Genomic DNA, 12,102 nt, shown 5'->3' with positions numbered 1-12,102 from the left:
CAGTGTGTATTTCCCAAAAACAAGGACATTCTCTTAAAATTATCAAAACTGGGAAAATATCACTGATAGAATATTATATCTTACAGCCTTTAATCAGATTTTGCCAATTATAGTTGACCTTTTTTCTGCTTTTTACCTTCTGTAAAATATAATTAATCAGAATCCTTTATTTAATAGCCTGTAACAGAGAAGCATACAGAAATTCCCTCTTGCTCTTAGTGACACAGAGCCAGTCAAAAGCATCTCTAGAGCAGTGTTCTGAACTGATGATATGTAGCAGGATCACCTCAGTTATTCAAAACAAACACATGTTTAGTAACCATCCTAGACCTGCTGATTTAGAGCCAAAGGGATTGGAGTACAAGGTAAGGCTATTTTGAGAAAATGCCCTTAGTTGATTCTGATCCACACGCCAATTTAGAACCTCTTCTGTAAAGATTAGGAATCTTTGTGGTAAAATCACCTTCCAAAAATTTGTTTACCAATATTTAAATTAATCTTTCTCTTCCAGGCTTATCCTGAATATTTAATTACTTACCAGATTATGAGGCCTGAAGGTATGGTTGATGGATAAATAGTTGTTTTAGGAAGCTAAGTCCACTGAACCTAAAATCATCTAAGCAGTTGGTGGCCTCTTAAGTTTTACTCCTTTGCTGAGAAATATCATCTTGTCCACAAGCCTGTGACAAAAGGATAAAAAATGTGAAAGAAGTTTAACATTCTGACTTGATAAAGCTTTAATAGTGTACAGTGTTTGTTTTCTAAATATTTCCTGTTTTTCAGCACTTTAACAGATGCCATTCCAGGTTAAACTGGGTTTGTCTGTACTAAATTATAAACAAAGTTAACTTGAATCTTTTATGTGTTATGCATTGATTCTAACAGAAACTGTAATCCCCTCAACCGAACTCATTTTACTAATACAGTACTGTGTTCTTTAAAACACAGCATTTACACTGAATACAATTTCATTTGTAAAACTGTAAATAAGAGCTTTTGTACTAGCCCAATATTTATTTACATTGCTTTGTAATATAAATCTACTGTTTTAGAACTGTAGCAGTTTACACATTTTTTCATATGTACTGCACATCTGTACTTCATCTTGCATCATCATGGTTGAGTGATCTTTACATTTGATTCCAGAGGCTCGTTGAGCTATTAGCAAAGACTTTGTCAGTTGGGAAAAACTGATTTATCAGATTTAATTTACTGATGGAAAAGCATTTATCTCATTAGAAATCTTTCCCACTGAAGAACTTATTTCATGAATACTCTGGGGATTCAATTTGTGATAACTTTGTATGTATAAGACACATTCCAAAGACCTCTATGAACATCCTGATTAGTAAAGACACTTCTTTACTGTCCTCAAACTCTAGGTTTCACATCGGAAAATTTTCTCATTTCGTTTTGTGAAAATTAGAGCAAGTGCTTCGGTGTTTTAGAGGCTAAATCCTGCCACTGAGCAATTATGGTGTTCTTTTCATGGAGTGTAAATAGGAAGTTACATTTCAGAGGTAAAAGGGTAATACTGAATAATTTTCCAATCTGTTCTAATTACCCTAAATCTAGAGGGAGTGGGGGGAGTGAATGGTAGTGGGCCATTTTTTTGTCCTAAGTATTTTTTTCTTGTTCTTTTTCCTTGGTGTCACTGTTACAGCCAATCTATATACCATAGGTAAGCTGAACCCAGAACCATGAAATAAATGTAGGTGTCCCAGTTCTCTCCAGGTCATTTGAATGGGCAGGTGCTGTGACATGGTGCTTCCTGGTCCTGGGTAGCCTCATCGTGACATTCACAAGTCACTTGGAAATATGCTTAATGTGTGCACTACATAGTGACAGGCTTGTTGGGCAGCTGTCGAGGGGAATGCTGTCCCATAAAATACCATTCCTGTTTTTTAATGGAAAACTATCTTTTCCATGAAATAGGCTAAAGCTTCTGGGCACAGAGACATGAATTATAGCTTGGCAGCCTGTTTGTTGACTTTAACTGCCTCAGGAGGCAAGGCAAGATTTTTATTGACTTAAGTCTCTGTGAGAATGTTCCCCTTCCCTCTCTGTACCAGTTCACTTTTGTTTTACATTTTTATTCCATCTCTAAATTATCTGGCTCTTTTCAGTAACTTGTACATAAAGTGCTAGAAAATCATGTTTCACAGGTTAATTTCTGATATTGAAGTGCTTTTATACAGCTTTCTAATAATTGCAGTTTTGATCCTAAAGTAATTTCTTGGAATGCAAATGAAGTATGCCAAATTTTATATAATTTTTCAGATTCTGGAAGCTTCCAGATTTTATAATTAGAAGATAATGAGATGAGTTAATGGAGTTTACATTTACATACCTTATCTCTCAACATTGAGCCCATACCACTCCCCCTATAAGTGAATCTGGAATTGCTTATCACGTAAAGTCATTGAGATCCCTGAGTTTACTATGATACTGCAGCCTGTGTTGTTTCATCTAATCCATTGCTTAATTACTGTGTTGTTTTCCTATGAATGATTACATTGTGGTTAATATGTTAGCATGGCAACATTTTCAGATAGCTTTTTGTTTGTTGGCAATTTGGGGGGTTTGGGGGGGGTCATTGGTAATTTTTTGGAGTTTTTGCATGAAATATCTTACTTTATAATGATGGAATTGCTTTTTTTTTTGTCTTGTGATTTTTTTTTTTTTTTGAAGTGAGATTTAACTTTGTGTGTGAATAGTACTATTATATCCATCTTGGGTGTCTTACTTGTATCACATTCCATACCCTCATTTAATTCTTAATAAAGTGTTTATTTGTTTTTCTGGGTAGCATGGTAATTACTGGAATAGTATAAATGTGTTGAATGTTCTTTGAGAAAATGGATTAAGATTACAATAAACCACAATTGCAGGAAAACAATGTAGTTCTGAGTCTAACAGTGATAGAGTGCAGTTTAAAGTTTGAAATTTTGAATGTTATCACCATAACCTACTCAGATGCTTTAAGATGGAAGTAGTTTTTTTTTTTTTTTTTTTTGGAAGTAGTTTTAAAATGGTTTCAGACGTTTAATCAGTCCAGTACAACTTTTGGCAAACCTTAAAGCTCATTCCTGGGAATGGGAAATCTGTCTTCTTGAATTTTTGTTTTGTTTTGTTTTGTTTCTTTTATTTGTTTGTTTTTTAAGTAAGCTCTTGATCCAGCCTGGAGCTTGAACTCATGACCTCGAGATCAAGAATTGCATTCTCTACCGACTGAGCCAGCCAGGTGCCCCTGAAATAAATCTTTATAAATTTTAAAATCTTAAAGCAGTTGGTATTTGTTTCTCTTAAAAGGAAATATAGTAATGTCTGTATTTTAGATTTAAGTTTCAGTGTTTGTGTGGGTGTGTGACCAATTCTCTGCTTTCCATGATAAAATAATGGTGCAAATAACCCAGGAGTCATTTGGCTTTTTTTTTTTTTTTAAGATTTTATTTATTTATTCATGACAGACAGAGAAAGAGAGGCAGAGACACTGGCAGAGGGGAAAGCAGGCTCCATGCAGGGAGCCCGATGTGGGACTCGATCCCGGGTCTCCAGGATCACACCCCAGGCCAAAGGCGGTGCTAAACCGCTAGGCCACTGGGGCTGCCGCGTCATTTGGTTTTGAAAGACTTTTCAGCAACTTTTATCTTACTGCTTCAGTTAGGATACTATTAAAGTGTTTGCTTGCTAGTTCCTAAGCATTTCATTGTCTGATATCCAATTGTTTGCATGGTAGTGAGGAAAGAAAACATGTAAATAAATTTCCATAAACTTTTATGATTAGTATTCCTGACTGGTCCTTTACTTACTGTCCTGTCCTGTTAGAGAACTAGAGGAAGCAAGTAGTAGTAGTAGTAGTAGTACCCAATCTTCACCAGGAGAATGGTCAGATTTTTTTCAACATTTTTTTTTAAGATTTTATTTATCTGAGAGAGAGAGAGAACACAAGTGGGGGGGAAGAGGCTAGAGGGAGATACAGGCTCCCTGATGAGCAGGGAACCCAACACAGAGCTTGATCCCAGGACCTGAGATCATGACATGAACTCTAACTGACTAAGCCAACCAGATGTCCTGAATGGTCAGATTTTTACAAAGTTAGACTGCAATATGGCCTTTTCTATCTGCTCCATCTACACCACCACCCCTCCACCACCTCCTTTTCATAAATACTAGCTTAGGCACACTGTGACCTAAAATACTTAATTATACTTTTTTTTCCTCAAATTTTTATTTAAATTTTAGTTAACATACAGTGTAATATTGGTTTCAATGACACCCTTTTAGAAGATTCTTGCTCCCCACAAAGAAGCCATCATTGTCAGAAGTATCTTTCTACTTTGTCATCCACGCACACTTGTCATCCCCGTTACACAAATCTGTACAAAGTCCCCCGCCCCACTGTCAGCCAGTGGAGCAGTGCCACAAAGAAGCATCCTGCAGGGGGAGCTGGTCTGCATACTATTTGGTACCAGCCCATGGAGAGATGAAAACAAAATTGAGAGGAAACTTTTATAGCAATTTGACATTGCTACAGTGTTCTTAATTGCTTTAACAAAAATATTGGTCTGCAACAAATTGGAAGTTAAGAGGAAGAAAAATCTGGCCCCTCACAGATAATTTGAAATAGGAAAAACATCTGTTTTTTGTTAACCCCATACCCTTCACTTAGCACATAATACTTCCTCAGCAAATTTTTGTTGAGTGAATATATAGTAATTGATCGGGCTCTTGAGTCAGATCTAGATTTGAATTTTGCTCTGTCCTTCACCGTGTGGCCTCTTTTTTTTTTTTTTTTTAATTTTTTATTTATTTATGATAGGCACACAGTGAGAGAGAGAGAGAGGCAGAGACACAGGCAGAGGGAGAAGCAGGCTCCATGCACCGGAAGCCCGACGTGGGACTCGATCCCGGGTCTCCAGGATCGCGCCCTGGGCCAAAGGCAGGCGCCAAACCGCTGCGCCACCCAGGGATCCCGTGGCCTCTTAAATTATATAACCTTTATAGTACTCATCTCCTAGGGTCGTTGAGAGAACTGAATGATTTTCTGAATGTGTCACTAAATTCTGTACCTGGCAATAACTGGTTATTGTAACTGATTTTTTTTTTAAGATTTTATTTATTCATGAGAGACACACAGAGAGGGGGGCAGAGACACAAGTAGAGGGAGAAGCAGGCTCCATGCTGGGAGCCCAACATGGAACCTGATCCCTGGTCTCCAGGATCACGCCCTTGGCCAAAAGCGGCGCTAAACCGCTGAGCCACCCAGGCTCTGCCCTGTTGTAACTAATATTACTGTTTCCTGGAATGCTTTAGGACTAGTGGTTGAGTGTTCTCACTTGTCACAAAGACATAGAATTTTAAAACAGTAAGAATCATTAGCCACTGATCCCTTCAGTGTTCAAATAAAATCTTTAAAAATCAAAATCTAAAGTATGTAAATCTTTAGATGCCCTAGAATCTTAGTTTGAAAATTACTGATAAAAGCACATAGATTGGGATCCCTGGGTGGCGCAGCGGAGCCTGCTTCTCCTTCTGCCTATGTCTCTGTGTCTCTCATGAATGAATAAATAAAATCTTTTTTTAAAAAAATCTTTAAAAAGGAGGATGAAAAAAACGTTTTCAGATTTTGCTGAAAGAACATAAGATTTTTCTTTAGGAAAGAAGTTGAGTTTAGAAGGAAGGACTTAGGGCAGCCCCAGTGGCGCAGCGATTTAGCGCCACCTGCAGCCCAGGGTGTGATCCTGGGGACCCGGGATCAAGTCCCACGTCAGGCTTCCTGCATGGAGCCTGCTTCTCCCTCTGCCTGTGTCTCTGCCTCTCTCTCTCTCTGTCTGAATTTAAAAAAATAGAAGGAAGGACTTAGATGCAAGAAGCAGGGTGAATGAAGAAACTGATAAACTGAAATACTCATGTAAAAACAATACATTTTTTATTAACTGGTAGAGAATAATCTTCAAGACATAACATGAAAAAGGCAAGAAAAAAACGAGGTTTACCAATACATACGATATTCTACTGTTATATAAAAGGAAAAAATACAATATGCATTTGCTGCTTTATATATAAAATACCTCCAGGAAACACATGAACTGTTGGGGGAAGACACCTGAGGTGCCAGGGGGGACAGAGGTGTTAAAGATTTTTCACAGTATATCTCTCTCTCTTTTTTTTTAAGACTTTATTTATTTATTTGAGCAAGAGCAAGCATGAGCGGTATGGGGGCAGGGAACAGAGGGAGAGGGAAAAGCGGATTCCCAGCTAGCAGGGAGCCTGACACAGGGCTCAATCCCAAGACTCTAAGATCATGACCTGAGCTGAAGGCAGATGCTTAACTGACAGCCACCCAGGTGTCCCTTCACTGTATATCCTTTTATTCCTTTTGAATTTTGTATCACGGCTATTTTATCTATTTAAATGAAACACTATAATAGGCGTCTATAAAAATATTGTGGAAGTGGGGATCCCTGGGTGGCTCAGCAGTTTAGCACCTGCCTTCGGCCCAGGGCATGATCCTGGGGTCCTGAAATCGAGTCCCACATTGGGCTCCCGTCATGGAGCCTGCTTCTCCCTCTGCCTGTGTCTCTGCCTGTCTCTCTGTGTGTCTCATGAATAAATAAATAAAATCTTTAAAAAAAATACTGTGAAAGTAAAAAGTTGATTTGAGGTTTTAAAAACAAGGTGGAGGGATCCCTGGGTGGCGCAGCGGTTTAGCGCCTGCCTTTGGCCCAGGGCGCGATCCTGGAGACCCGGGATTGAATCCCACGTCGGGCTCCCAGTGCATGGAGCCTGCTTCTCCCTCTGCCTATGTCTCTGCCTCTCTCTCTCTCTCTGTGAGTATCATAAATAAATAAAAATTTAAAAAAAAACAAGGTGGAGAGAAAAATGAGTGAAAATATCAGTGAGGGTGACAAAACATGAGAGACACTTAACTCTGGGAAATGAACAAGGGGTAGTGGAAGGGGAGGTGGGGGTGGGGGGTTGGGGTGACTAGGTGATGGGCACTGAGGGGGGCACTTGGCGGGTTGAGCACTGGGTGTTATACTATATGTTGGCAAATTGAATTCCAATAAAAAAAAATTTTAATAAAAAAACAAGGTGGAATGTACTACTTGATGATATGGAAGATAGGAGAAACTTTAAAATGTTGATGAACTTCAGAGTTTGTTAAGTGTGCGTATTAAGTTCTTAAGGATAATTATTAAAGGTGGAGATCAAATTGTAAAGGTGAAAAAAGGATTTAAAAAGAAAGTGAGGGATCCCTGGGTGGCGCAGCGGTTTGGCGCCTGCCTTTGACCCAGGGCGCGATCCTGGAGACCCGGGATCAAATCCCACGTCGGGCTCCCGGTGCATGGAGCCTGCTTCTCCCTCTGCCTGTCTCTGCCTCTCTCTCTCTCTCTCTCTCTCTCTCTGTGACTATCATAAATAAAAATAAAAATTTTAAAGAGAAAGTGAACACTCCCATAGAAATTCAAAAAACAGACAAACTGCACTTTTTTCCCCAAAAGCAATAACAGAACCTAGGGTAAGTGGGAAATACCTGTAAAGGGCTAATAGGCTAGATGCTCGGGGTGTGTGTGTGGCGGGGGAGATCAAGAAATCAAGAATAGAATTAATGCTGTAGCAACTAAATGTAGTATTGGTGCAGGAATAAGTTCATATATGCAACTGAACAGAGTATAGATGAGATTTTTATATACACAAGAGATAGCATTACTGATAATGTGAAAAGGAGGACCTTTTCAACAGTTAATGAACAGCTGGTTCTCTATATGACATCTATTTGGATGCATATACAAAAATTGTAAATGTATTTTTATGTAGTACTCACATATGAAAAGCAAAGTATGTTAAATGTTTAGAAGAAACTATGAAAGACTTTCTGACTTGGAATGATGAAAGAACTTTTAACTGAGCTTTAAAGAATGCTAGCCCTAAAAGAATGATGAATTTAGCTATATTAAAATTAAGAACATCTGTTTAATAACCTCTGTAAAGAAAATAAAGAGGCAAGTCATAAAGTGAAAATATTTGCAACACATACAAAGGGCAAAGGACTTAGACTATATTAAAAACTGCATATAATATGTATTTCAGTCAATTTTATATTTAAGCAAAAACTAGCCTCCTGCTTATGGGAGAAACATCAATCAAGAACCAGTCCATTATCACTAGTTAGCACTCTTCTAAAGGAGCTAACTGATACTATTAGCCAAGAGAAGGAAATATGTTAAAAATGGTACAGGAGACAAGAAAACTTTACTTAAAGTCGGTATCTGAAAAAAGAAAACTGAAAAAACTGTTACAGTAAGAAAATTCAGTAAGATGAGTTAGGTACAAAATAAGCAGAAAGTAGTAGATTTCCTATTTGTATAAAGGCAGTTGTGAGATGAAATGGAAGGAAATACTCCATTTGTAATAAAATATATATAATACCTAAAAAATATTTAATGCTACTTAGAGGCAAAATAAGCACAAAAAGAATACCATATGGGCTATTCTTAGAAAGATTCAATATTATAAAGATTTTGTTTCTCCCTAGATTAATGTATAAATTTACCATGACATAATAACATATCAAGCCTTTTTTTTTTTATTGAAACATAGTTGACACACGATGTAAACATTAGTTTCAGGTGTACAGCAGTGATTACACAAGTCAGCTTGTGCCATGCACACCACATGTGTAGATACCATCTATCACACTTAACGTACAATCGACTATATTCCGTATGCTCTACCTTTGTACTGGTGACTTATTCATTCTGTAACTGGAGTCGTCCCCCATTCCCTTTCACCTGCTTTGCCCATCCCCCCACCTCCTCCTGCAACCATCAGTTTGTCCTCTATGGGTCTGTTTTTGCTTTTTGTTTATTCACTTGTTTTTTAGATTCCATGTATAAGTGAAATTACACAGTATTTGTTTACAAGTCAACTTTTTGATGGAGTGGAAAACCAAACTGATTCTAAAGCTACCACAGAAAAATGAATATACAAGGATTCTTATTAAAAAAAAAATATCTAAGAGGCACCTGCGTGGCTCAGTGGGTTGAGCACCTGACTCCTGATTTCATCTCAGTTCATGATTTCAGGGTCCTGAGATCAAGCCGAGTTGGGCTCCGCGTGGAGTCTGTTTCTCTTCCTCGGGCCCCCCTCCCACTCTCAAATAAATAAAATATTTTTCTAAAAATCTAAGAAAAAAATACTGAAGGACTACTAGCCATATCATGTATTACAAGTATTTTCAAACTATTAATAAAACAGTAATCCTGACACATGAGCTAATCAGTGGAGTGGAAGAGAGAACCTAGAAGTGATCTCACAATCCAGAGTATGTGATAAAGGTGGTATGTTATGAAATTGTTGGAAACATGGGAAACATAATGGTCTTGCAATAACTGAGCATTCATCTGGGAAAAATAAAGTTAGACCCAAGCCTTATTCCTTACACCAGAATATTTCAGGTGAGTAAAATATGATAGGGACACCTGGCTGGCTCAGCGGTTGAGCATCTGCCTTTGGCTCAAGACATGATCCCAGAGTGTCCGGATCAAGTCCCACATTGGTCTTCCTGCATGGAGCCTGCTTCTCCCTTTGCCTATGTCTCTGCCTCTCTCTGTGTGTCTCTTATGAATAAATAAAAATTTTTTAAAAAATACATTATGATAGAAAATGAAAAGACCAAATTAAAAGAAAAAAAGCAGAACAATGTTACTAATCTGGGCACAGAAAACAGCTTTCTGATGATGTAACACAAAACCCAGAAGCTATGAATGAAAGGATGGATAAATCCAGCTTCCAACTGTCTGCAACAAAAAGACAAATGGCAGACTGACGAATATTTGCAATATGTACAGCAAAGAATTGATTCTCTTTAACATAAACTCCCGAAAACCAAAACAACAACCCAACATAAAATGAATATACAGAAAAGGACATAAAAATGGCATTTAAAGAAGAGAAATACAACTTCTCCATATACTGTGATACCATTTTCCACCTCAGTTACCAAAGATCAAAGAGTGATACTAAAAATATTTAACACCCTGGCACTGGTCAATCAGAACAGACTCTAAAGACTCCCTCATCTGCCTGATGTCAGTCCTTTAATTGGAGTGGGAGCAGTGGAGAAACTGGAGCTGAGATATCCAAGTGGAGCACTCGGGTTTGGGGCAGCAGCTTGTTACCAGTGGGTATGGAAGTATGTTGATATTTAACGGCCAGTACCATCCAACGGGTGCAGTACAGCTACCTATCACACCTGGTGGAGGAGAGTACCTCTCTTGTATTGTTGAAAAACAGCCTCGAAAAGGAAAACAGTAATATTTGCCCAAATTTTTCACTCAAAGGACCCATGATAAGAAAATACATCACAGTCTTATTTGAAAAGACAGAAGTAGCACTTCTATCAACAGGGAACTGGTTAAATAAATTGTAATGCATCCATACACCAGAAAGTCTGGAGTCATGAAAAGAATGAGCCAGTCCTATGTGTACTGATCAAGACAGATTATTAGAGAGGGGAGTAGGGGGTGAAGCAAGATTCAGAAGTGTGTATAATCAGTTACCATTGTTAAAAAAAAAAAAAAAAAGAGGAGAAACAACATACAGGCTTGTTTGCCCAGACTATCTCCAGGGGTAGAGACGGAATACATAGCAAACAGATGGTTAACAGTCATCTGAGGAAGAGATCTACAGATGGAAATGAAGGCTAACTTTCCATTTTGTATTCATTGCACTTAAAAACCTGTACAATGTGGACTCAAGTTGTTGTTTTTTTTTTAAGATTTTATTTGAGAAGGAGAGAGCAGGCTCCCCACTGAGCAGGGAACCCTCCCCACAACACAGGGCTCCATCCCAGGACCCTGCGTTCGTGACCTGAGCTGAAGGCAGATGCTTAACAGACTGAGTCACCCAGGTGCCCCTATGTGGACTCATTTAAAAATAATTCCCTTAGGGACGCCTGGCCGGTTTAGTTGGTAGGGCATAAGACTCCTGATCTCAGGGTTCTAAGTTTGAGCCCTGTATTGGGTGGAGAGATTACAAAATATTTTTTTTTTCTGTTCTTGTTTTGTTTTTAAATGAGATTAAGTTAGGTAATATCTAGGGTTCTTTCAAGCACTCAGTCTGCAAAACGGTAACCAAAACAACTGAGAAGTTCCCCCAAGCCTGCTCTGTCTTCAGGCCTTCTCTTGGAGTCCATGGCCTCTCCATTCTTCAGTTCAAAACAAACCTTGGAGTCATCTTTTCCTCACAGCCCACATTCACCCTTGCCCACCACCATCCCCCCCACTTCCAGATCTCATAGTCTTTTTTTTTTTTTTTTTTATTAAATTCTATAGTCTATTTTCAGCTCAGGAACCAGAAAAATCCTGTTGAAGCATAAATCAAACTGTCATGCCTCTTGCTCAGAATTCTGCTGTGACTCCCCTCTTCACTTAAAAAGGTGAAGTCTTGGGCCTCCTGAGTGGCTCAGCAGTTGAGCGTCTGCCTTCAGCTCAGGGCGTGACCCCTCGATCCCGGGGTCCTGGAATCGAGTCCCATATCGGGCTCCTCACGGGGAGCCTGCTTCTCCCTCTGTCTCTGCCTCTCTCTGTCTCTCATGAATAAATAAATAAAATCTTATAAAAAATAAAAAGATGGGCAGCTCAGGTGGCTCAGCGGTTTAGCGCCGCCTTCAGCCCAGGAGCCTGTGTGGAGCCTGCTTCTCCCTCTGCCTGTGTCTCTGCCTCTCTCTCTCTCTCTCTCTCTCATGAATAAATAAAATCTTTTAAAAAATAAAATAAAATAATAAAAAGATGAAGTCCTTTAAATGCATCAACATACATGACTTGCCTGTGCCACCCCTGTGTCACCATTTCCCACTCTAGCCCTGGCCATTTCAGCCTTCTGAACAGGCAGGCATGCTGCCCCCAGCGTTCCCCATAATTTATCCCCCTACTTCCTTATTGTTCAAACGTCACCTTCTCAGGAAAGCTTTCCACAGCTACCTTATTTTGAATTTCATTGCATCCTTCCTCTTCCCCATCTCACTCCAATCCTCCTTAACCTGCTCTATTTTTCCTATTATGTTTAATAGGTTCTAAATTCAGTATAGTGTAC

The 12,102-nt window shown here is 38.9% G+C and overlaps 1 protein-coding gene across 2 annotated transcripts in view; it reads left to right on the top strand.

Annotated features, from left to right (window-relative positions):
* The window catches only part of TNKS2 (tankyrase 2), a 68,286-nt gene extending 65,488 nt beyond the window's left edge, over positions 1 to 2,798 (top strand). The window contains exon 27 of one of the 2 annotated variants that reach the window (XM_072806130.1): positions 512 to 2,798. In XM_072806130.1, coding sequence (XP_072662231.1) covers positions 512 to 574 — 63 coding nt within the window. In that variant the 3' untranslated portion in view covers positions 575 to 2,798. The remainder of the gene's footprint in view (positions 1 to 511) is intronic. The other variant, XM_072806131.1, reaches the window with a different exon arrangement.
* The last annotated feature ends 9,304 nt before the right edge of the window (positions 2,799 to 12,102 follow it).

The sequence above is a fragment of the Canis lupus genome, chromosome 29 (assembly GCF_048164855.1).
Source record: "Canis lupus baileyi chromosome 29, mCanLup2.hap1, whole genome shotgun sequence".
In the NCBI taxonomy this organism is placed as follows: Eukaryota; Metazoa; Chordata; class Mammalia; order Carnivora; family Canidae; genus Canis; species Canis lupus.
Note: the sequence above shows the minus strand (reverse complement) of the source record. Positions and strands in the feature narration are given on the sequence as shown.